General features: G+C 41.9%; 1 protein-coding gene across 1 annotated transcript in view; it reads right to left on the bottom strand.

The window, feature by feature from the left end:
- NDC1 (NDC1 transmembrane nucleoporin) overlaps positions 1–26,636 on the bottom strand; it is a 41,609-nt gene extending 14,973 nt beyond the window's left edge. Inside the window, exons 1-12 of the mRNA XM_089666529.1 lie at positions 26,483–26,636; positions 14,429–14,549; positions 13,527–13,628; positions 11,487–11,661; positions 11,233–11,371; positions 10,810–10,918; positions 7,959–8,010; positions 7,740–7,872; positions 7,368–7,457; positions 6,801–6,882; positions 6,558–6,719; positions 2,109–2,351 (exon numbers count right to left, since the gene is read on the bottom strand). Of these exons, the coding sequence (XP_089522655.1) occupies positions 2,109–2,351; positions 6,558–6,719; positions 6,801–6,882; positions 7,368–7,457; positions 7,740–7,872; positions 7,959–8,010; positions 10,810–10,918; positions 11,233–11,371; positions 11,487–11,661; positions 13,527–13,628; positions 14,429–14,549; positions 26,483–26,506 (1,432 nt within the window). The 5' untranslated portion in view covers positions 26,507–26,636. The remainder of the gene's footprint in view (positions 1–2,108; positions 2,352–6,557; positions 6,720–6,800; positions 6,883–7,367; positions 7,458–7,739; positions 7,873–7,958; positions 8,011–10,809; positions 10,919–11,232; positions 11,372–11,486; positions 11,662–13,526; positions 13,629–14,428; positions 14,550–26,482) is intronic.
- Positions 26,637–26,894: the final 258 nt, after the last annotated feature.

Genomic DNA, 26,894 nt, shown 5'->3' with positions numbered 1-26,894 from the left:
CAAACTATGGTAAAATTACTGTGGGCGGTCGGTCGGCAAGTGACCAAAAGGCTTTTTTTTTTTTTTGATAGAGCGGAAAGGGGTTTGAACCCATCAATTTTTATTACTGTCTGTGCCCTTGTTAAAGAGATTCCCCCCCTCTCTACTTGTCCTGTTTACCATTATTATTTAAAGTGAAGAATAAGGAAAATCACAAATTTTGGGTTGTCCCCCAAAAAAAAAAGTAAGAGGGGAAATCTTCCAATAGGGACACTAGTACTGGTGACTTGGGTGTCCCCAAGGGATTCCCTTAATTTGCCAAGATTTCCTCTCACTTCCTGTTTGTCTATGGGACAGGAAGTGAAAGGAAATCTCTGAAATGGGACACAGAAGGTGAAAAAAAAAAAAAAAAAAAAAAATCTGACAGCAGTTATAACCCTCTCTTGCTCTATCCAAAGTTTATACAAATAATAAAAAAAAGTTTTGCCTATAGTTCTACTTTAAAGTAGAATTAAAGGCAAAAATCGCCCCCCCCCCCCCTTCATTTTGGATAGAACAAGAGAGAGTTGTAACCCGTCAGTTTTTTCTTGCCATCTGTGTCCACTGGTGACAGATTTCCTTCGCTTCCAGTCCCTTAGCCAAAAAGGAAGTGAGAGGAAAGCCCTCCAAAAGTGAGGGAATCCCTGGTTTTCACCAGCAGAGCCAGGAGAGGGGAGCAAAGAGGCACGCGACCTGGGTGCAGCATCTCTATGAAGAGGCAAGGACACAGAGCTCCAGCAGCTCTCTTCTACTGCAGTGTCACTCCTGTCAGCAGAGCTTATTCTTTCCTCTGGAGCACAGCATACGGTTGTCACTTGCTCAACAAAACAGAAGACAACTTTCTGTGCAGGCTTCTGTGTTTGAAAGTGACAAGATGCTTTCCCTCAGACACAGTACTGACAGCACAGCCTCCTGGTAGCTATGGATTCCGGACCGAAGACTGGTAAGTAGCTGGGGATGGGTAGAAGAGCTCTGTACTGGGGGGGTTGGTATTTTTTTTTTCACCAAACAGGGTCATTTTTCTTTTCAGTGACACCACTGACTGAGGAACATTTTTCCTTTCAGTGACACCACTGACACATGGACATTTTTTCAATCCATTTCAGCGACATCAACAACCTAGGGACATTTTTTCCTTTGCCACTGTTAGCCCCATATTTGTGCACCAAATTGAACTCTTCAGTTCACTGCAGTGTACCACATTGGTACTATGTAATTGCATGTCACAAACAAGAAATAATTTTGATGTGCACAGATAATAGTAGCTGCCTTGTTAATGTGAAATACAGCCTGATCCATGGAGAGAATTGTCCATTTTTCAACAAAATCAGCATTAAATGGAGAAAGAGCAAAGGACCAACCTATTAGGGCACTTTGGAAAAGTAAATGCAACAGAAAACACTTTACTGCTTTAGGGGTCAAGGCTACTAGTAGACCCAACAGACTGATCCTCTAGCTTCAGGGCGATGATGCACATCGCAGCAGCCAAGAGGATAGAGGACCCAACTAAATTCAACAGAGCCATGGTGGAATCAAAGAACTGGAGGTTCTGAAAGAGGACGAGTGTAAATGATGACTCATCTGTATCTTCCCTAAACCTTGTCCAATCACAGAATGCTCTTAAAATGCATACAAGACCTTTTATATGTGGACAAGGTTACTAAGCAAGCAAGTTGAAGCAGCAGTGACCAGAAAATCAAAATTCATCCGGTTATCTGGTACATAACACAACTGCGATTTAGAATCCCCAGCAGCCCTCGACATTAGATACCAATCACTCGGGAAACTAAAACTGGCCCAATTTAACTTCTAAAAATTTTTTTTTTTTCCCCCTGCGTTCCACTTTTAGTTCCTTCTGCCTCAGCTTCCAATAGCTTTTCTACATCCCCATTGAGCACTGTTTTGTTACTGGACACAGAGAAATACCAGATACTTCCAAAAATGGAAGAACACACATTTCCCACTTCCCCTTCCTCCATGTGACGGGATGGAACATTTACATATCATTGAAAATCAAAGCTTTAGATTTCTTTGTAAATGCTTCAGGTAGAAAACAAAATATACACAATTAACAAACGATTGACATTCACCTGCACCACACGTCCAAAGCTTTGCACCTCTCCTAATAATGTGGGGGCTCTGCACGGAACCATGCCATGGAGAATTCTGGTCCTGGGCAGTGGAAATATGACCTACCACTGGGGAGGCAAAGGGACTACCAGAGTCCCAAGGTCTTTTGAGTGAAGCTTTGGTCTTCAGTACAGAAGAGATCGGTGTTTGAGCGACAGGAGCAATTTTCCCAGCCTGGTCAATAGATTCATTTAATGAAGTGCCTGCAGAATGACAGTCAAAAGATGATGAAGGCAATTAAAACTATAAAAGATTTGGGTCATTTTGCTACACATTAAATTTTCTTAAGCAGTTGAACCATCAATCTTATCAATATACAGTGCCTTGAAAAAGTATCCCTGCCCCTTGAAATTTTCCACATTTGTCACGTTACAACCAAAAACCGTAAAATGTATTTTATTGGGATTTTTTGTGATAGACCAACACAAAGTGGCACATAATGTAAAGTGGAAGGAAAATGATAAATGGTTTTCAAAATTTTTTTACAAATAAATATGTAAAGAGTGAGGTGTGCATTTGTATTTAGCCCCCCGGAGTCAATACTTTGTAGAACCACATTTGGTACAATTACAGCTGCAAGTCTTTTTGGGGATGTCTCTACCAGCTTTGCACATCTAGAGAGTGACATTTTTGCCCATTCTTTGCAAAATAGCTCAAGCTCTGTCAGATTGATTGGAGAGCATCTGTGAACAGCAATTTTCAAGTCTTGCCAAAGATTCTTAATTGGATTTAGGTCTGGACTTTGACTGGACCACTCTAATACATGAATATACTTTGATCTAAACCATTCCATTGTAGCTCTGGCTGTATGTTTCGGGTCGTTGTCTTGCTGGAAGGTGAACCTCCGCCACAGTCTCAAGGTTTTTTCAGACTAACAGGTTTTCTTCTAAGATTGCCCTGTATTTGGCTCCATCCATCTTTCCATCAACTCTGACCATATTCCCTGACCCTGCTGAAGAAATGCATCCCCACAACATGATGTCGTCAACACTATGTTTCACAGGATGGTGTATTCAGGGTGATGTGCAGTGTTAGTTTTCCGCCACGCATAGCATTTTGATGAACAGAGCACCTTCTTCCACGTTTGCTGTGTCCCCCACATGGCTTCTTGTAAACTACAAATGGGACTTCTTATGGCTTTCTTTCAACAATGGCTTTCTTCTTGCCACTCTTCCATAAAGGCCGGATTTGTGGCGTGTACGATTAACAGTTGTCCTGTGGACACATTCTCCCACCTGAGCTGTGCATCCTGCAGGTCCTCCAGAGTTACCATGGGCCTCCTGACTGCTTCTCTGATTAATGCTTTCCTTGCCTGGCCTGTCAGTTTAGGTGGATAGACATGTCTTGGTAGGTTTGCAGTTGTGTCATACTCTTTCCATTTTTGAATGATGGATTGAACAGTGCTCCATGAGATGTTCAAAGCTTGGGACTTTTTTTTTTTTTTTTTTTTTTATAACCTAACCCCGCTTTAAACTTCTCCACAACTTTATCCCTGACCTGTCTGGTGTGTTCCTTGGCCTTCATGTTGCTGTTTGTTCACTTATTTTCTCTAACAAACCACTGACGGCTTCACAGAACAACCGTATTTATATTGAGATTAAATTACACACAGGTGGACTTTACTAATTAAAGTGACTTCTGAAGGCAATTGGTTCCACTAGATTTTAGTTAGGGTATCAGAGTAAAGGGGGCTGAATACAAATGCACGCCACACTTTTCAGATATTTGTAAAAAACGTTGAAAACCATTTTATCATTCTCTTTCCACTTCACAATTATGTACTACTTTGTGTTGGTCTATCACATAAAATCCCAATAAAATACATTTACGATTTTGGTTGTAACATGACAAAATGTGGAAAACTTCAAGGGGTATGAATATTTTTTCAAAGCAATGTAAAATAATAAAAAGTGAATGTTTATTATTTACCTGCTTTGTGCAATGGTATTGCACAGAGCAGCCACTCACCTCGTCTTCTGGAGTCCCCCGCTGGCGCTGTCTACTCCTCCTCTCCTGTGTGTGCCCCATACCAAGCCATGGGCTAAAAAGGCCCATGTGTGGCTGTGCTGGTCCATAGACGAAGACAGTGAGGATCGGACCTCCCCCCTACTCCCAAGATTTGACTGACAGCAGCAGGAGCCAATGGCATCCACTTCTTCCTTAGTTTCCTGTGAGACTAGGAAGAAGGGAGAGAAGAGCTGTAGGCACAGCACTGGAATGATAGAGGACTCAAGTTAGTGTTTGACTTTACAACCACACCCAAGTTGTGAAGAGTCTTGTCCGCTGGGCAACCGAGTCTTCAGACAGAAGGAATGTGACACAAAGTAATGATTGAGATGAAACATAGAAACCACCTAGAGGTAAGAAGGGACGCAACTGGGATAAACACTGACTTGTAAATTCAGAACCCATCCAAAATGCTTCAGAGTGTGCACCATGTGAGACAGTGGTCTCCAGTAGAGAAGCAGATCGCTACCTCAGAAGTTATCCAGCTACCCTATACCAGGGATACTCTAGCTACGCAGGAGTCCCAGAGCTGGAGCCAGAACCTTGGTGAACCCTCTGGGAGCTGTTGACAGGGCCACAAACTGAAAGTGGCAGTCCTCCACCGCAAACTGCAGAAGCCTTTGGTGAGGTGGAAAGACCAAAATGTGTCTTTGACATCCACTGATGCCAGGAAAGCTTTCTGCTGGAAAGAGGCCACCACAGGCTGCGCTGTTTCCATCCAGAACCTCTGCACTCATAGAAAAATTTACAAGTCTCTTGAGACCAAGACCATGAAGAGGTTCAAGTAGAAACCACCAAATTCTCCGCCCTTTGGAACTGGAACGATCACTACAAGATGATTGAGGCTTGCAAAATTGCTATTTTTTTTTGTGGATTCAGAGAAACATTGGAAAGTATACAGCACAAAAAACTGGGACTGGCGTTTGGGGTTGGAGCCTGAGATTAGCAACAAGAATGCTTCCTGGAAATTAATGGAACAGTAGCTTCCTGAACTGTAGGCTTTAACTTCTATTTGAGTGGTGACAGGGTACCCTTTCCAACCATCACTTTCTGATGTAATTATGCAAAGCAGGACCAAACAAAAGGTTTCTCCCTGAAACGGTAAATGTTCCACATGAAGGGTAACTTTGCTGACCAACACTTCAGCCATAAGATCCTATGCATATGTACAGATAATACTCCTGAAAAACAAGGAGTTATTGAATAGAGCCGTTCATTAGAAAAGCTGAGAGCACGTGGGAAATCTTCCAGGTTCCTGCTCAATTCAGTATCTCTATTAGCAGGATCTCTCTCTCTCTCATGTGACATGCCCTGACAGCCGAAATTACTGGTTGTAAAGCAGCCCCCAGCAGAGCAAATGAGACTTTAAATAAGGCATTTGTCTGGAGTGGCTTTAAATAAAATGGGACCTCATCCAATGGACACATAAGGGTCCTATTATGATAAAACTGCCAGATCCACCACAGGCATACTCCATTTCTTAGAGAACTCACTTTCTATGGGGTATTGCTAAGTGAGTCAGGGTGAGCATGTACAAAACACATAAGTGATTGCAGGAGGAAGGACTAAGGACGATGACAATACAAAACCTGTAACATTAGGAGAAGAGGACTCGGGAAGCAATAGTTTTAAATTAGTTTGGACCACTTTCATGAGAAAATTCAGAAAGACCTTTTGGTTCTGAAAAATACCCAAGCCCTGAGGTTCTCCAGAGGTAGATTCCTCAAAAGAGGATCCTCTGCATCCACTTCTACCGGAGAAAGCTCTTAGCCCTCTACCTTGTCCTCTTCTTTCAAGAGGGATGAAGTATTATTCCACTTGCGACCAAGGCAGTTCAAACCACACAGTTTTTCGGGGATCTCCCTTGACACAACTGGAAGAACATACTGACAGAAGTCAAGGAAATGCAGGATGGGTGAATGGAGTCAGATCAACATGGAAAACACTGACCGCTAGTGGGCTTCATACAGTTCCACACTTACATGAAGAAGGCCCCTAACCCCCTAAATTCCCATCTCTCTGCCGTTGAGTAGACATGGCCTGCTGAAAACTGTAAAAAGGACCCTTGCTGGGAACAGTGGTCCAAGTCAACCAAAACAGCACTATGCCACTAATTACCAGTGTGCTGATTACCCTAGGAGAAATTACCCCTCCAATCCCACCAGTGGAACACCAGAACAATAAGGGTGGGTACAGCAGGGACTACCCCAGGGCAATCACCAGTACTTTGCAGGATTTTGATACAGAAGATTAAAATCTTCACAAAATTGTATAGATATATTTTTCCATGATCTATGTGAAGTTTATTATATCCAGTCCCAGTATTCAAACTAGATCACCCAACTAGTATTACTGCACAGCAAAACATGATATACTACATTGCACATACACAGACGACATACCTGAGCTGCTGGATGACTTCCTCAACTCTGCTGAGGAAGATGGGAACCTCACATGCCCATTACTTGCAGCAGCTTCTTGATGAGCCACCAGTCTAGCTGCAAGATTGCTTAAAACACTCAGGCACTCCTTAGTGATAGCGGTCCAGTTGTGTGGATGACCTCCTGCCATAGAAATAACATATATGCTTATATTTCAGTCCTCCTTTCCGTTGGATGAGCTCGGTTTTCTTTACCAACAGTTACCTGGTTGGCTGAGGCTGAACACATCCTGTCTCCGAATTTTGGAATACTGAGAAAGCAGCACAAGATCCTGAAAGGCCAAGTACTGGAATGAAACAGCACAGAAGGAGGCATTCATTGCAAGTCTAAAACAGAAACCTCACATACTTTATCCCAATATCAAAATTAGGTTATACTGCTTTCCAATGCTTTAAAAGGTAACACACACACACACACTTTTACCCCAGAGGTCTACAGTATCATGCAATGATTACAATTCTGTAGCCAAGATGCGAATAAGCAAAATGCTTGACTTGATCTAGCAGCATCAAAAGTAATCACCGCAAGAAAAACAAGAGACTAATTAAACTCATACTTTAAAAATATAAAAAAAAAAAAAAAAAAAAAAAAAAACCTGTCCATTTTGTTCTTTGGCCAAGTGCATCCTGAATTTTCAGTTTCGGTTCAGAATTTTCATTTCATTGCACCACTAACTTGTATACTTCTTTACACTGCTGCATAAATATGCACCTTTCACTAATACTGCACTAAAAAGTAGCTGCTTTGACACTGATAGACAAAATCATTTACCTTCAAGAGTGGAGAGTTGCAGCCTAAGGCATTGGGAAGGCACATTTCCGCATCTTCCACAAAGGATGATTGTACAGGAAACATTCGGGCCTGGACCGACAAATTACATTGTATAGAAAGCTGTCATTTATATATTTATTTTTGCAAACATTCTTTAAGTAAAGATACATACATTGGGTGGGTTACAGCATCAGAAGTAATATCATTTGACAACAATGCAAGTCAACGTATGGTATATACTTCCAAAGTCACATAGTATCGTCGCTAAAACACCCTCAGGCCCAAACTAGGCTCAGTAACAATGAGTCATAAGGGCATACTGTATCTCTGCTATCTATCCAATGAAAACAGGATGACAGTCCTGGTACCTACTTCTGTTGTGTGGATCTGGAATAGTAACCAGACTATGTGCCAGGTGACGAGCAGGAAAGTACCACATAACCAAATTTGGTAAAATAATGACAGATCCAGGAGGCCAAACAGAGAATCAAGTGGTGGTAACTGTCTGTGTACATAAAAAAAAAAAATATATAAAATGGCATAAAGATAAAATAATGAAGAAGTTTTCAGACCGAGCCCAGAATCACTCACTGATCCAGATGTAAGTTCAGGATGCCTTGAAACCAGGTTCGTGGAATATAACCTAAAAATAACCAAAGATATGTTAAAATGGAACTTCACAATCTCAGCCAACACTGACTATTTTTAATCCTTATGCTGCTATCATTACTAAAAAGATAAGAAATTATATTTACTTATTTTAAACTTTTTTTCACATTTCTTTAGTTACTTTGTTTCTATGCCTAGGCAAATGATGTCATACATCCCAGGAGTCTTTGGGAGGGGAGGAGGGGTTTTCTTAACCAAGCACACCCTCATGCCTGAGCTAAAGGCAGATAGATTCCAGGAAGTGAATGCTACATACATAATCTGCCCTTACTCAAGATGGCCACAACTACAAATGCTAGTGGAGGGGGGGGGGGGTGTTCAAAGTGATTTCTCAGCAAAATAAAACATGGAGAAATGAATGTATGGGTGAGTTTGCTTTAAATTTAAAAAATGAATTAAACAACAGTTTTGGTTTGTGATGTTTAGATGCAGTGAAGTTCCACTTTAAATGAAATCTAAATGAGGATGTATACATGTATTATGAGCAGTAACCAACAGTCCACGACATTTTATATATAGAGATTTCCAGTGCCTATGTAAAACAGGATATCAAAATTTGAATTTAAAAGTAGGCAGCTACATTACTTCACCACAAGTTTTTCAAACATAGGACAATCCCTTTTTTACAATGCTACCACGCTTGTGATAAATACACTGAAAAGTTCAGGTTAGCTATGTCATGATAGATGGCTTCATCTGTACAATGGGGGAAGGGGAAATCTACAACTTAACAGAAATAAAAGGACATATTTCAATCCAGCCAAAATGTCCCAGCCACTGCAGAAATACGGTGCTTTTTAGCAAAGACATGTCACAGAATGCATTTTGGCTGAAATTTGATTTTTAAATTTTTTTTACTGGACATGTTTTATAGCAAAAAGTCCAAAATATTGTTTTTTCTCAAAATTGTCAATCTTTTTTTTTTATAGCGCAAAAATAAAAAACAGGCGATCAAATACCACCGAAAGAAAGCCATTTGTGTGAAAAAAGAGGACGTAAATTTCATTTATGTACCGTATTGCATGACCGCGCAATTGTTTGTTAAACTAGCACAGTATGGTATAGATACTGCACAGTAGTGCAGTATCTATACCATAGTTTGTAGACGCTATAACTTTCACACAAAGCAATCAATATACACTTATTGGGATTTATAACTAACTTTGATTTTACTATATATTTTTTTATAGCTTAAAGTTAAGAATATCGTTTTTCTTCAAAATTTTTGGTCTTTTTTTGTTTATAGCGTGAAAAATAAAAAGCGCACAGGTGATCAAATACCACTGAAAGAAAGCTCTATTTGTGTGAAAAAAAGGACGTAAATTTCGTTTGGGTGCAGCATTGCATGACCGCGCAATTATCAATTGAATTATTGCAGTACCGAGTAGCAAAAAGAGGCCTGGTCATTAAGGGGGAGTAAATCCTCAGGAGGGCAAGTGGTTAATGAATAGCTTCTTGGTATATTTTTGCTTAAGCAGCACATGTAGCTAATTGCCTGCAGCACCGATTAGTGTACTGTGACAGCGTAGGAGTCCCGCTGTCCGAATACAAAAACACAGCAACTCAAATGTGTGGATGGGGAAATCGGTTCAGTTTTTTCCATTCAGCCAGCTGACTGAAGAAAAAATAAACTAAAATGTGAGCCATGTGGTAGGAACAGTTTCCTGGAGGAGTGAGCAACTGTAAGCTGGAATGCAGGATTGTAGCAGTCTTAGCGAAAGCTAAATCATTTGTAAAGCATACTGTACATGTGAAATATATATTGTATATTATTAAACAGCATTATTTATTTTTTAAAGAGAATAAAAACGGACCCAGGGGCATCAGATTCACACTCTTAACGGTGAACTCTAGGAAGACATAAATTGCAAGTATTTGTTGATTAATATCAACTGCCCTTCCCCCGTGACAGAAGTTCAGAGAGACGTTCCCCGTACTAGCTGTCAGTATTTAAAAAAAAAAAAAAAAAAAAACAGTGCAACCACAAGGCCGTGTCATTTATTCATAGTGTTCTGTGGAGTGCCATGGTAGTTCATCGAGTATTCCTGTCAGCATATCTGCTTGCTACAGGCAAGCAGATATACTGGCAGGTGTGCAGTAGACCTGCATGGCACCAGCAATCTTCTGATTGCTGGTGCAATGCTTTACAGGCTCCTGCAGCCAAAAATAATAAATGCACATTTTTTTACCTGCAAAAAAAAATGTGCATTTATTATTTTTGTGCAAAAGGTGAACTTATCCTTTAAATTTATAGTTGAATGCAAACAGTGTGCCTGAATTTGACTTGGTATCAGGCTCCTGCAGTCCCTGTATAGCAGAGCTTAGACTAATAGAGATAGCAAAAAAGCACAGGGTGCCAATAGGTTGTGCTGAAGCACAAGGATCATGCTGATAAGGGGAGAGAGCAAAGAGACAGATATAAGCTCATCAGTCTGCAGCTTCTCCCTTCAATGTTCAGTCACAGGCTGAGGGACCAAGACCTTTAAGTGTTAAAAAAAAAAAAATCAGGTCTTCAGCCTTGCCAGACAGAGCTTGGTAGTGTGATAAAAGTTGCATAAAATCTCAGTACTGGACAGATAAAAATACTAATTATTTGCAGGTAAGACAGCTACAATATATGTATGTAAATATGTACCTAGTCAGTGCATTTAATGGTTTACCTGGAGTTCAGTTTTAACTTCACAGTCCAAAACACATATACAACTCTAACACAAACATATATTTTTTGGCTGGGCAGCCACACCAAACCAGGTTAAGAGACAATAAAACATACCCAGGAAAAAATAGAGAGCAGTACAATTCCGGATCAAGTACAGGGACTGGACACAGCTGTGGTGCAGAAGTACAGGCAGGAACCGCCTGAACTGAACATATTTAAATTGCTTCAAAAAAGGAGAGAAAAACATACAAATTATATACATAAAACAATTATTAATGTGACAAATACTACAAAAAGAAAATCTAGAACATGCAAATGGGGAAACAAAAAAGTAGGACTAAAATTATGATACAAACATTTCTAAAGCCCCTCCAATACCAATAATAGGAAAAGACAACCAAGTAACTTCATTAGTCCAGATTGTTGCCTCCATCTACTGTACATAAACTCCCTGAATTGGCAGATGCAGCAGGGTGTCTCCACTGGTGAGCTGCATAGGCCCCTTTGACTGCCCATACGTATTCTGCTTCATCTCACCTGCATGACAGGGAACGACAGGTAGTTCATGTTGTGTATGAAATACAGCAGGCTGTAACTGTAACCCAGAAAAGCTCCAGTAAGCAGAAGGAAGAGGTAACGCTCATTCAGACACATCTTCTGTACATCATCTTTATCACTAAAAAGAAAAGCACAGGTACACGACAGATCAGCAAAAACACAGAAGTAGCAACCAAATCCAGGCACGTCTCACTATGTGCATGATTACAGGGATTTGTTCCAGACTAACTCACCTGGGATCAGTATTGCATGGAACAGCCAGACTTTGGTATGGCCCTCGGCTGAGGACAGTGCAGCACCAAAACACCAACACTCCCATAAGAGAATGAACAAATGAGTGAAGCAAATGTTGCGGCAGCAGGATCTGGCCAATCAAGGAGAGGCGGGAGCCAGGAATGGTAGGCACCACTGTAAATGAAGACAGGCGCAATTTGTATGTATTTGTAAACTGTGTATATTGTGCAGCAAATGTCAAGCACCAGCCTTTGATATATACTACTAAAAGGGCTTTGATATGACCCATCTTAAAAGGATAATTCAAAAAGAACAAAAAAAAAAAAAAAAAAAGGCTGCAACAACCAGCCGATGAAGTGTTCCTATACTGACACATCAGTTAAAAATATTACAGAGGTGCTAAAGCCTTAGGACTCTTTCACACGGCGTTCCGTATGTCAGTTTTTTATCTGTGTTTACGGATGAAAACCGGACACCTATGTATTTCTATGGACTAGATGATCATCTGTTTACATCTGTTAATGTCCACATACAATTTTTTTAAACAGAAGAAAACCTTATTTTTCTTCCGTAAAAAAAACGGGACAAAAAGACCTGGATGTAAACGGATGAAAAAAACTGATGTAATCTGATCCATTTTTTTTTTTTTTAAAAACGTGACTGAACTGATGAACAAAAAAAACAAAAACGGAATGCCCGTGTGAAAGGGCCCTTAAGGTTATGTTTTTTTTTTTACCTTAATGCATTCTATGCATTAAGGTACAAAAACCTTCTGTTGCAAAGGGATTCTCCCAACCCCATTCGGACAGAGCTAAGCCCCGTTGTCTGTCAATAGGCATAGAAAGAGATGCTCGGGAACGAGTCCGCATGTGTGCCACTATAGGAAACGGCTTCCACAATATATTGTTTAAATATTCCATGAAGCGTAAAATACAAAATTACACGGTTTGCAGGTAAACAGCGTTGTCCAGATATAAAAAAAAAAAAAAAAGGAATTATAAATATCAATACATGTCAATAGTCAAAGAAAGATTTTACTACATCTTGAGCCAGGTATTTAGTGTGTATAAAAGGTTCCAGCATGTGTCTTGCTTTGGTTATCAAGTGTTATGAAGTCGCAAGTTTTTTGTTTGTTATCAGAAATCAACGGGATAGGATGATTGGTACATTTGCCGTGGGGGATTGTTCTACAAGGAACGGAATGTATTGGTGCAGCCCTAGATTCACTTTACGCTTCAAAATGAAGAACCGTGAATTGGCCAGAACACCTCTTTAGAGGCTTGAGGCTGTTGCCCAAAAGGAATCAGACATTATTCCTCAATTTTTACCTGCCTTAGAAATAAAATGATAGCTGCATTCTGAAGGGTTGCAAGTAAATTATGAAAACTCCCACTGAAAAAGGGTTAAAAGAGAAGCATGGGGTTTGTTTTGTTCACGAAATTATACTTACCTAGGTGGATGCAGCATTGGTCCGATTCTGCATCTGTCCCCCACTGGCTCTAAGTGGGAGAACTCAGTGATCAGATGGCCGCTGAGTTCTCACAGCTGCTCGGAGCAGAAAGCGGTGACTGTCAGTCACCGCTATCTGCTCTGCACCTAAAGCTGCTCTAGATTCTGGGGCGGATCCCAAATTTAAAGTTGGGATCTTTCCGCAGCCTGAATCAGCTGAATGACGTCAGCCAACAGTGGGCTTCAGCTGAAAACGGGTCACAGGAGTGTAGTTTGTTCTGCACTCCTGTGACCCGTTTTCAGCTGAAGCCCACTGTTGGCTGACGTCATTCAGCTGATTCAGGCTGCGGAAAGATCCCAACTTTAAATTTGGGATCCACAGGAGAAATACAGCCAAAAGAGCTTTAGCTGTACTTCTCCTTTAACTGTATAGAAATTTCCTGGTCATCGGATAGCATTTAGGATTTGCCCATCTGGCATAGAGGTAATTAAAATGTGTCATCCAGACTGGTCTCATTTCAAAAGGTCATTGGCTTTAAATCCAGATTTTCTGCAGTTGCCCAGTTCTTTTTAAATCTATTAAAGCTCACCTGAGTAAAACTTCACATTGAAGGCACATTGGACCCCCTGTAGCACCGACAGTAAAAGCAGACAAAAGAATATGGAACTGCTGGAAGCATCACCTATTAAATCTGTAGAAAAGCAAATGAAATAACAATAAACGATTTATGACACAATCACTTTATCGAAAAGGAACGTGTCACATACATTCTCACCTAATGAAACAACCTATCTTGGAGGCTGTCAAAACCATACCATGAGGGCCATGTGCAACTGTCTAGCAACATACATAGTGACAGGTTTGTCTTACATCAAGCACTGGCCCTGGAAACGGAACAGTCGCAATCTACAGTGCTTTGACTTGTTCAAGAGACATGCAAAGTCACATCACTTCTTGTTCTCCAGCTCACCATCACTGAAATCCCTTGCAGGCCTCAAACATCCTCAACAGCCCCTGGGCCTGTACCCAATTCTGCATTTTCTTCTACATATAAAGTATGAGAGGCGAAATTCTTTATAATAGCTGTGACAAGTGGAAAGACCTAGGCTGTCTGACTGGCTACCTGAGCAAGCATGTACATGGACGATTAGCAATTTTCTTAAAGCCACCAACCCTGGAACAATTTTTGTGAAAGCACTTCTATCACCATAAGCCCTGATGACAGGACCACTGAGACCCCAAAATGCACTGGCTACTCCTGTGTTTTTTTTGTTAGATCTGAAATCCCAGTTATACATTGCCTTCCCAAGTAGGTGGAGGGGGGAAAGGCGCCATTTCCTATCTTCTAGCAGAGTGCAGTGGGGCCATGGGAAGTGACAAGATGCTACATTTACCAGGCAGATTTGGGGGGGGGGGGGTGTCACACCCCAGGATCTCTGCATTTTCCTACATGATAGGTCGTGAGTAACATTCTACCCCCGAAACACTTACCTGTGAGCCACTGTATAGGGTGAAAGATGTTGAGCCTGCTGAGAACCATGAAAGCTGCACTGCTCAGAGGTAGTAATATGACGGACCAAGCAAAACTGGTTGCCACTCTCCATTTTAACACCTACAACATAAAAAAAAAAAAGAAGAAGATCATTCTGACCTACAGTAAACACACACACCAGAAATGCAGCAAATGGATTATTTACATGACAGGTACTCCTGCTTCCAACACCGCAGCATGTGTAAAATTAGAGGCAAGGAGCACAAATTAAAGTGGTTGTAAAGGATGAAGGTCTTTCACCTTCAAGCATTAATGCATGAAGTTTAAAAAAAAAACAAAAAAAAAAAACAAAAAAAACCACCTAGGCAGCTATCCCCCCAGCCCCTCTAATACTTATCTGAGCCTGATTCAGTGATATGCTCTAATACTTATCTGAGCCTGATTCAGTGATATGCAAAAGAGCGCCTGCTGTTCCAACTCTCTGCCTCCTCATTGGCTCAGAAACCCATGAGCATTGACAGGGGACCTGAGAAGAGTATCAGGGCTGCTCTTTGCATTGCACTGAGCAGGTAATAAGTTTGTCGTTAAAAAAATAAATAATGAGCCTTTAGTATCACTGTAACCCAACCTAGATCAATGCAGACTTTGTACAGGGCTTCCTTTTTTCATCTGCAAAGAGTAATTTAGGTATCAGGGTAGAGAAGGCGAGTATGTGCAAATGGGGAAAAAGGTAATAAATGTACACTTGCTGCTCTGCCATGTGTGATAAAAGCATGGCTTCACTATGAAGTGGGAACAGTACGTACCATTTCTAAAGAAAACATGAGTGAGCTGGCAAAACACATTTCTTTTATTTCTATTGGGATTCATATTAAGCTGTAGGTCATAATAGAATGGCACAAGCACAGAAATATCTATCTATCAATCAATCAGGGTGGATACAAAATCAATGATTTTTTTTATTTAAAATCGGATTTTTTTTTAAATAAAATGCTTTTTGAGGAAAATATATTACCATCCAAAGGTTATTCCATCATGAAATAAAGATTCGTTTTTTAATTATGTAGAATAAGGCTGTATAGGTTTAATTTTTTTGGTAAATAAATCCCATGAATCCATTCACAATGTCATGCTCTTCCAGAGGTTTTTGTAAGATTATTGGGCAGTTTCTCTGCCTACAAGATATTATCACAGATGCTCGGTTTACTTTTGCAGTTCTCAAAACTGAATTTGACTCAGCGGAGATCACATGCCTCTTCTTCACAGCAAAAATGTTATAACATGAACAGAGTTAAGAAAAAGACCTTAATCCTAACTTCTACAAACCTATGAATACAGAATCAACCCCTTCAGTGCTAAGTTTCAAGAAGTTCAGTGAATAGAATAGAAACAATATTTTTCTGACTGTTTGGAGTGGAATAGATCTGCACAAGAAGAAAGTGAAACTAAGTGTGAGGAGGAAGGGGCTGACAGTCTAAGTTTCTTAAAATATATATATTTTGTTTAGCCAAATTAGTTAACAAACATGGATGTTTAAGCAAATAACATATTCTGGAATGTTATTGTTTCAGTTGAATAAATCTATTTAAATTGTTATTATTAAGGTAATGATTATTTTTCTCCTTCCTAAGTACAACAGAAAAGTTGTCCAAATATGAATGATTAACCTATTAAACTGGGGATAAAAAAAACACTAATATGAAAAGTTCTTATTCTAAAAACCTTCATCTACTTGCATATTAGAGTTATACCAGCAAGAATTAGTCTTTATGTAGAAAACTAGGATTTAAATCAAGCCTTACTGACTAGTGATTTAAATCAAGATTTAAATCAGTTTGATTTAAATCAAATCCACCCTGATTATTTATATATATATATATATATATATATATATATATATACACACACACACACACACACACACACATATATAGTCAGGTCCATAAATATTGGGACATCGACACAATTCTAACATTTATGGCTCTATACACCACCACAATGGATTTGAAATGAAACGAACAAGATGTGCTTTAACTGCAGACTGTCAGCTTTAATTTGAGGGTATTTACATCCAAATACAGAAGGTTAATCCATGTTTATCCTGCCCACCTCCAAATTCAAAATGGTGGCCACAGGAGTGAGTTCATACTGTCGCTGACATTTTAACTCACCATGTCGAGTTTGACCGGTAGCACCAACTGAAGTCATTGGAACTGTGAAGCAACTACATGCCAAATGTGGCTATGACAGCTGCAGCGTGTTATTGCAATGTAAAATACCATCCCTCTGAGGATGGAGGATGACAGTATCACCTTCTGAACACCTGTAAACCAGCTGCGATATGAAAAGTGATCCACCACATATCACCTACAGAAGAGGACAGTGAAGTCTGACAACCATATGAAAGAGGCCAAAGAGAAGACACAAACAAGGTCTCACAATTATATATAAACTTTTATTTCAATTGTGGATAGAGCGAAGAGGGATTAGAACCTCTGTCATGTTGTTCTTGCCATCCGTGTTCCGTTAGGAAGATTCACCCTCTCTATGCTTACTGTTCATCATCAAGACTGAAAAAAAAAAAAATCCCAAATTTTGGATCACCACAATAGGAATAGCGGGAAATCTTCCAATGGAGAATCTAGTTCTGGTGACAACCAGGGATTCCCTCACTTTGGAGAGATGTCCTCTTACTTCCTGTTGTGGCAATAGGACAGGAAGTAAAAGGAAATCTCCCCAATGGGAACAGATTGCAGTTTTGTTTTTTTTTGCCTTTTCAAGTGCTTTTTACCTCTCCTTTCTTGCCTATGTGAGAATGACTTGCTCTCAATTCCACGCATGTGCAGAAGGGCTCTGGCCAGCCTTCGGGACACAGAATAGACCTCCAGTACATCCAGGTTTTTCTGCGTGCATGTGCCAAGACGGACCTCTACATGTGAAACTCGGAACGTGCACAGGTGTGCAGCAGGGCTGTACCAGGTCCTAAAGGCTGGTCAGAACCCTTTAGCACATCTCTGCATGTGCTGAACGTTCAAAGAGGATGATGAAAGTGGGGGTGAAGCATTAAGAGGACTGAATTTCTTAGTTAACACATATGCTGCCACATGTTTCTTAGTGACACCCATGTTAACCTCTTAATGACTGCCCGCAAAGTACTACAGGCAGGCGGCCGTTGTCGGCAAAGAGGCGTATGGGTACATTGCTGCCTACCTCTGGGTTTCGAGTGTGGTACCCCCCCCCTTCCCGCTAGCGTTTGCTGTGATTGTACACAACGGGTGTATGTCAGCAAGTCTCAGCCAATGATTCAGGGCCAGGACCTGCTGATTGGCTGTGTAGGAACACAGCCCAGGGCTCTGCATTGACATTCAACACAGAGCTCTGTACACAGGGATCTCGTAGTAAAAGTAGCACTTTACACACATTATACCTAGTTAGGCACACATTTAACCCCTGATCGCCCTAGGGGTTAACCCTTCCCCAGCCAGTGTATAGTATTATCACTTATCACTGTATTACTGTCACTGGTGACGTCAGTAGTAGTTCGTGTATGTAGAGAATACATTTTGGCCAACATTTATAAAGAAATTTGATTTTATTGGATATGTTTATTGGATAGCAGAAAGTAAAAAATATTGTGCTTTTATCAACATTTTTGGTCTTTTTATATCGCAAAAATATAAAAAACCCAGTGGTGATCAAATACCCCCAAAAGAAAGCTCTATTTATGTGGAAATTTTTTTTACAGTATATAAATTTAGTTTGGGAATGACCGTGCAATTACCAGTTAAAATAGTGCAATGCGGTATAGCAAAAAAAGTGGCCTGGTCATGAGGGGGGTAAAATTTTCTGGTGCTTAAGTGTCTAAACACTTGCTGCACCACCACAGTACATTTACTGCAGCAGGTACACACATATATATATATATATATATATATATATATATATATATATATATATATATATATATATATATATATATATATATATATATATATATACACACACACACACACACACACACACACGAGCTATCCCAGTCCGGGACAGGTGAGCCCCTCCTATGGACTACTGTTACTGGAACCAGGTATCGAATGATCACTATGATTGGTCATGGTGATCACATGATAATGTAAACAACCTGTCATGAATGGCTTGCTAACTGTTGTCCAAGGAGCAGGGCCCTCCTTACCCTCTTGTATGGAACTAGAATGTTGCTGTATTGTCTCCCTTTATTTTGTAAAGTGCTGAGCAAACTGTTGGCGCTACATAAATCCTGTATAATAATAATCCATGATTGGCCCACAGCAATCACATGGTACCTGGCTACCCGTACTACGCGATATGCTGGAGCCAATCACAGATTACAACCATAAACAAGCTGTTCACGAATGGGAAACTCAAAACTATTGCTTCAATATCCTCACAGTATAACCCCCCTCTCCCCCACCCCAAAGTAGTAGAGTAGCTCGCCATAGTGACACAGTGATGACAGGATGTAAAAGCAAAAAAAGGGTTTAAAAATTTTTTTTAATTTTTTTTCTCTTTTTACACATACATACTGTCACCAGTCAGTGTTCCTGATCACAGACACACCAGTCATATTATTACACTGTACTGTATTGGTGACAGTATGAAAATAAAATGTTTAATTTTCCAACAAATTGTGACAAAGACTTACAATTTTTTGCACTGTCCTGGCATTTTAGGGCCTCACGAAAGGAGATAGGCTGTCAGTACATCAGGACTGATCAAGTATATATACACCATAGTTTGTAGACTAACTTTTACACAAACCAATATACACTTTTTGTTTGTTTTTGTTTTTTTGTTTTAATTTTTACTAAACACATGTAGCAGAATGCATTTTGGTCTAAATGTATGAAGAAATTTCTTTTTTTATTAGAGATGTTTTATAACAGAAAAGAGAGAGAGAGAAAAAAAAAAGTTTTCAAAATGTTTGGGTTTTTTTCATTTATACAATACACATTAAAAAAACAAAAAAACAAAAAACAGTGGTGATCAAATTACAACCAAAAGAAAGCCATTTGTACACATATGAAATTTATATATATTTTTTCACACAGTGCTGCATGACCAAGCAAATACCAATTAAAGTAGCACAGTACTGAATATAAAAAAAAAGTCCTAGTCATGAAGTGGGTAAAATCTTCCAGAGGTCAAGTGGTAAAAAAAAAAAAAAAAAAAAAAAAAAAAAAAAGGGGGAGGAAAAGAGAATATACTGTCTATAGAGAAAAAGGGTGCATAGCAAAGAAAAAAAAAGTCAGCTTCATGCAGAAAAAGAGAAATACATAAGGCCTCGCTCACATGAGCATACTTCAGCATGCAAGTGTGCAGTCCCAACGCAGACAGAGTACGTTTGGGGCCATGCACTCACACAGCTGTAAAATTGGGAGCTACCTTATAAATGACATAAACAGGACAGTCTGCACAGGGATGCATGCAACACCTGTGCATCCTTGTATGGAAAAACACGGCCCTCACATGCTTAACCGCTTCCCTTCTTGCCACCGCACATAAACGGCCAGGTGGGATCTTCGCCATTCTGAGTGCAGCTGCACACTCTGTGTGCCTGTGCCCCTGAACACAGCGTAGCGCCGTTCAGCAGAAGGGCTCTCTGATTGGCCCTTCTGATCACATGAGGACTGTGTCCAATCACAGCCATCATGTAATGTCAACACAGCTGCCATTCAGTTGATCGGCTCTGCCTCTCCTCACACAGAGCCTGCTAGTGAGGAGAAGCAGAGTCGATCTGTGTAAAACAGTGGAGTTACCACAAACATCACCCCATAGTATCCCCCACACATGTGTCAGTGCACCGGTAATCCACATCTGTCACACAGTACCAGTGATCCACATCTGTCACGGCGTACCAGTGTAAATTCCACATCTGTACCAGTGATCCACATCTGTCACAGTGTACATTCCACATCTTTACCAGTGATCCACATCGGTCATGGTGTACCAGTGTTCATCCACTTCTGTACAAGTGATCAACATTTGTCACTGCCTACCAGTGTCAAATCTTCATCTGTCACAGTTTTCCAGTGCTCAATACCTGTCACACAGTACTAGTGTAAAATCCACATCAGTACAAGTGAACAACATCTGTCACAGAGTACCAGTCTAAAATCCACATTAGTACCAGTGATTACTCTCTGTCACAGAGTACCAGTCTCAAATCCACATTAGTACCAATGATTACTATCTGTCACAGAGTACCAAAGTAAAATCCACATCTGTACCAGTGATCAATATCTGTCACAGAGTACCAGTCTCAAATCCACATTAGTACCAGTGATCAATATCTGGCACAGAGTATCGGTGTCAAATCTACATCTGTACCAGTGAACATCAAAATGTCTAAAAAATTATACACCAGCGAGGAGGCGTTCCAGATACTGAGTATGACGGACGAGAGTAGTGGGGAACTCTCTGTCAGACTCAGATTCTGAGTATGAGCCAGTTGAAAGCAGTGGGTCAGCAGCGGATTCAGAGGAGGAGAGAGTCCAAACAAAGAGGTTCAGGAGATCGGAGGCTGAGCAGGCATCCACCAGTAGCGCAGTGGTGAGTACAAGCAGCGCAGCACTCCCAGAAGATAGGCAGGTATCCATCTGTAGCACTACAAATCCTGGTGCCATGGAGAGAACAAGCAGGGCCACATTCCCAGATGATAGACCAGGCACTAGTAGCAGGGTTTCCCTTCCACAACAAGGTAAGGCCCATACTAGTCTCCCAGATGTGCTCTTATATCCCACATAGCTGCCTGCTCATTCGGCAGAACCTACAATTTCCCCTTTTACAGCACAGCCCAGCTCAGATACAAGCAACAAATTATACCCCAATATGTTTTTTTCTTTATTTTTTACTAATGATCTACTAAATTATTGTGGAGCAGTGTAAACTGTATGCCAGCCAATATATAGCCAGCAATCCCAATTTGTCATATGCCCGCCCATTTATGTGGAAACCCCTCACCGTGGAGGAATTTAACATTTTTCTTGGGCTTACTCTAAACAAGGGACTGACTGAAGTGCATGCCTACTGGTCTACCCAACCTATACATCATATGCCAGTCTATTCATCTTGTATGCCCAGAACACGCTATGAGATTATGAGGTTTTTGCATTTCAATAATAATACCCAGTGCCCTCCTTGAAATCATCCTGATTATAATAAGCTATTCAAAATTCGGCCACTAATCAACTTTTTTTGCTGTACCTTCAAGGAAATGTTTAGCCCCGACAAACATATTTGTGTGGAAGAATCTCTAGTCCACTTTACTGGAAGGCTGGCATCATATAGTACATCCCCAGTAAACGGGCCAAACATGGAGTAAAATTCTGCAAGGCATGTGACAGGGCCACGGGATATACCTACAACTTCTAGATTTGAGGGAAAGGACAGCCAGTTAGACCCCCCCGGATGCCCTACCTTTATGGGGACAAGTGGCAAAATTTTTGCCAGCTTATAGAACCGCTGTTCAAGAAGGGTTACCTTTTGTATGTAGATAATTTCTACACAAGTCTTCCATTATTCCGCCATCTCTATTTGAAGACAACTGAGGCCTGAGGGACAGAATGGGCCAACCACAATTGGTCACAACAAAATTAAAAATGAGGGGAAACAGCCAGTTTACAGAATGAAGAGATCCTAGCCCTAAAGTGGAAAGAGGTCTATATCTTTTCCTCAATTCATGATGACACCTGGGTGGAACTTCAAACAAGACAAGGTCCCATCCAGAAACCAAGATGCATACACGACTATAACCAGTTCATGGGGGGTGGGGTGGATATGAATGACCAGATGTTACAGCCGTACTTAGCCACCAGGAGATCAATCTATTGTTATAAAAAAGGTTGCCATCTACTTGTTTCAGTTAGCCCCATACAATTTGTAGTTCATCTTTTCTAAGTGCACACAAAGATCCCTAACCTACCTGAAGTATCAAGAGGATATTGTTACAGCCCTTCTCTATTCACATTGCCATGCCCCTGAACAAATTCACTCCGATTCAGTGACCAGACTCCATGAGAGGCATTTCTCCAATAGCCTCCCTCTTATCCCAACAGGCTGCAAAGCCCCCCAAAAATGTTGTGTATGTTCCAGTAACCAAATTTGCAGTGACACCCAATACTAATGTCCCCAATGTCCTTCCCAGCCAGGACTCGGTGTAGAGATGTGTGATATATCCAGAAGCACTCTCCAATACAATTAGTCAAGATATTTTTCCAGTGTCTACCATCTGCTATTTCTCTGTATGACCTGGACGGTTTATCAATAATGCCTCTGCTTGCCGCCTGAACTGACCTTGGACTGTTTATTGACGATGCCTCTGCCTGCCACTTGAACTATCAACTACGTTTCTGCCTTCCATGTGAATTGACCTCTGCCTGTTAATGGACCATGCCTTTTGCCTGCCTCCTGAACTGATCTAATGCCCTGCCACTGTATTCAGGGATGTTGGATTCCTATCGCCCGATGCCCGGGACATGTAGTTCCGGGCAGGTAGTTTTTTTTCTACCTTAAGCCCTGCTGCGGGCAAACCTGTCAGGTGGAAGCATTCGGCGACAGCGCTGTGGGCAATTCCTTCCACACAGTGCCAGCCTATCTGCGGACCTGGCTTGCCGTCGGCTAGAGGGGAGGGAGAAGAGCGGACAAGTCCGATCCCCTCCCCTTCTTGTGCTGACCTGGAAGTGACGTTTTGATGTCACTTCCGGGTCCCCATTGAGAGATTGTAATGCAATCCACGGGAAAGAATGTAATAAGGTGCAATGTGCACCACATGGCATTCAGTGGACCAGAGGGGAGACATACAGACCTTGGATGTCTCAAACAGAACCTGTCACCAAAAATCATCACATAGGGGACTTTGTCCCCTATGTGATGAGAAAAAAATGTTTTTTTCTTTTATTGTAAAAAAAATGAAAGTTACACCCAAGCACATACCATCCCCCCCCCAAAAAAAATATTGAGGCCCCCACCCTCACATATATATGCACGTACAAACGTAAAAGCACACGCTGGGTCGCCAGCGTGAGGAAAGTACAGCAGATAACCGGCAACTGCATTTATTGGTGATCTGCTGTGTCATTGGATGTAAACGTTATAGCGTCTACAAATGGCGGTATATATACCGGAATTTTTATACCAGTAATGCTGGCGATCAGCGACTTATAGCGGGACTGCAGCAGGCATTCTGACACTGGGGGGGAACTGAATGTCACTAACATCCCAGTGACACGAATACAGTGATCAGTGCTAATAAACAGCACTGACACTGTACTAATGACACTGGGCAGGAAGGGGTTAACATCTGGGGCGATCAAAAGGTTAACTCTGTGCTGTGTTTTACATCATGCGCTGTGTGTGTTTTACTAGGGAAACATGCTGCTGTGTATTTCTCCACTGTACAGAGAAATACACACCAGCATGTGCTTGCTGGCAGGAGAGAGATCTGCGTTGTTTACACACAGGTCTCTCCCCTGTCGGTGTTACTCAGCAATCGCTGAGTGCCAGCAGGGAATCTCCGGCCGGGACCTGGTGATTGACATTCCTAGCTGCCAATTCCCCCTACCCGGAAATGCAAATCATGTATAGAAGCACGTGATTTCACACAGCCCTGCAGCAGTATTTCTACTAAAAGGTGGTGGGGGAAGTGATTAAAGAAACATGACAAAATTAACCGCTAGCCTACAGGGCACCTATACCCCCTTCCTGCCCAGGCCAATTTCCAGCTCTCAGCGCTGTCACACTTTGAATGACAATTGCGCGATCATGCAACACTGAACCCATATGAAATGTTTATAATTTTTTTGTGATAGAGCGCTATTTTGGTGGTATTTAATCACCTCTGGGTTTTTATTTTTTCTTAAACAAACCAAAAACCACTAAAAATTTTGAAAAAACAAAAACAAATGTCTTTTCTTAGATTTTGTAATAAAATTTTGTAAATAAGTGATTTTTCTCCTTCACTGATGTGCACTAATGAGGCTGCAGTGATGGGCACTGATAGGTGGCACTGGTAGGTGGCACTGATGAGCATTGACAGGCTTCACTGATGGGCACTGAAAGGCAGCACTCATATATGGCACTGATAGGCGGCACTGACTGGCATAGATGGGTGACACTGAAAGGCAGCTCAGATGAGCACTGATTGGCACTGGCAGGTGTTTTCTTAAACAAACCAAAAACCACTGAAAATTTTGAAAAAAAAAGTTTTTTCTTCATTTTTATTATACAATTTTGTAAATAAGTGATTTTTCTCCTTCACTGATGTGCGCTAATGATGCTGCAGTGATGGGCACTGATAGGCTGCACTGATGGACTCTGATAGGTGGCACTGATGAGGAGGCACTGGTAGGTGACACGGATGGGCATTGACAGGCATCACTGATGAGCACTGAAAGGCAGCACTGATGGGCGGCACTGAAAGGCAGCTCAGATGGGCACTGATATGTGGCATTGATGTGCACTAGTAGGCACTGATATGTGGCACTGATGGACACTGGCAGGTGGCATGGATGAGCACTGATGGACACTGACAGGTGGCACTGCTGGGGCTACACTGATCATCAGGGCACACTGATCATCAGTGCTCTGATCCGTGTACATGTCCCCTCCGCGGAATGCTGATTACCGGCTCTCCTCTCCTCACGAGCTGTCAGCGTGACAGCTCGTGGGGAGAGAAATGCTGATAACCAGCATTTCCCTGTTTACATGCAATCAGCTGTGATTGGACACAGCTGATCACATGACCGAGCCAACCTCTTTGGCTCTTTCCGTGGATCGGTGATCCGCTGTGTCTGAGGGACACAGCGCACCGACGATCGCTCCCGGAGCCACGCATGCGCGGTGAGAATGGGAGGACGTCATATGATGTCCCCCCAGAACGAGAGAACCACCTTGCGCCCGTCACTGGACTATATGGTGGGCAGGAGGCAGTTAAAAAAAAAAGTATGAGGTCCTGCCCAAAATCCATACCAGACCCTTGTCTGAGCTAACAGCACAGGAGGCCCTGTCAGCAGGGAAACTCTGCAGAAGAGCCATGGTTGTTAAAGCAGAGCTCCACCCAAAAGGGGAAGTTCCGCTTTAAGGACTGCTCCCCCACTCCCCATTAAGGATTGGCACCTTTGGGGGGTGGGGTGGGTACCCAAATTTGAAAGGTACCCGCTCCCACTTCCGATCCGATCGCCTAGGCATCCGGAAGGTGTCCTCCCTCTCTGTAGTCTTTTGGGACACGTGACAGGTCCCAGAAGACTACAGGACCATTCATGAAGCGCAGTGCTACTCGTGCATGCGCAGTGGGTACCCGGCTGTGAAGCCGCAAGCTATCACAGCCGGGTGCCTACACTGAAGATGCCGGCCTCCTGGAATACAGGACAGCTGGTGAAACGGGCTGCGGGGGACACAACGCGGGACTGAGGGACAGGTAAGTGGCTGTTTTTGTAGCTGCTGACTTTTATTTATTGACAGTATGAGTGGAATTCCGCTTTAAGGACACAGCGACCACACGCTCCTTTTGGCAGTAAATACAGCATAAAGCAATAGTGAACTGCCATTTTTAGGATGACATGCAGTATTTGAGAAAACACCTGAATTCCGCATGTGATCCGCTTTAGTGAATGAAGCCCACTATGTGTCAAAGGGCCACGGGTTGGGCACCAATGCTGAAGAGAAGTTAGACACTCCAGCTGTGATCAGACTACAAATCCCATCATGCCCTGCCCCTGGGAGTCAGCTCTGCTACTATTAGAGTCCTGCAATGTCTTATAGGACTTGTAGTTCCAAAGTGTGCGGAAGTTGCCGACCACATTATCGGGTATGTTAGGGGAAGAGTGCTGTTGAACGGTCCGGTGACAGGGTCTAGGATGAATAACGGACAAATAGCTCACAGAGCAGCGCCCGGCCACAGGGACAGTGGAAGTTCTCACCTGTCATAGAACTACAAGTCCCAGCCTTAACAATACAGGGGCTGTAATGTGACCAGTTCCACCCATCCCGCAGATATGAGTGGCCCCGGGCCCCGCTCTCACCTGTCTTTCCGCAATCTCTGTCATGACGATGCCGCTTCCACCATTCAAACCCTCAGCGCGGCATGGCAGGACAAGGACCCTCACGGGGCTGCTCACTGCGTAGCCTGTCTGGAAAACCAGCCCCGCACAAAGCTGTCTATCACAGTGCCTGTACAGTTTTGAGCTTCCCTATTTGATGACTGATTGGGTTGTAGTGTGACATCTGGAAGTAAGAGGCGGAGACACAGGCAGGAGATGGCCGAGCTGAGCCTGATAGAGCATACTGGGACTTGTAGTTCCTCACTATCAAATCAGCTGGTTCCATATGCAGAGTGACCTCTCACAGCCATTCACAGAAAGCATTGCCTGCTTTGGATCTGGCATAGTCTCTGCTTGCAGCGATGTGATCTTGTTTGCATTGGTTTTATATATT

The sequence above is a fragment of the Staurois parvus genome, unplaced genomic scaffold, assembly GCF_062004578.1.
Source record: "Staurois parvus isolate SC_StPar_1 unplaced genomic scaffold, SC_StPar_1.0 ptg002753l, whole genome shotgun sequence".
NCBI classification, from domain to species: domain Eukaryota; kingdom Metazoa; phylum Chordata; class Amphibia; order Anura; family Ranidae; genus Staurois; species Staurois parvus.
Note: the sequence above shows the minus strand (reverse complement) of the source record. Positions and strands in the feature narration are given on the sequence as shown.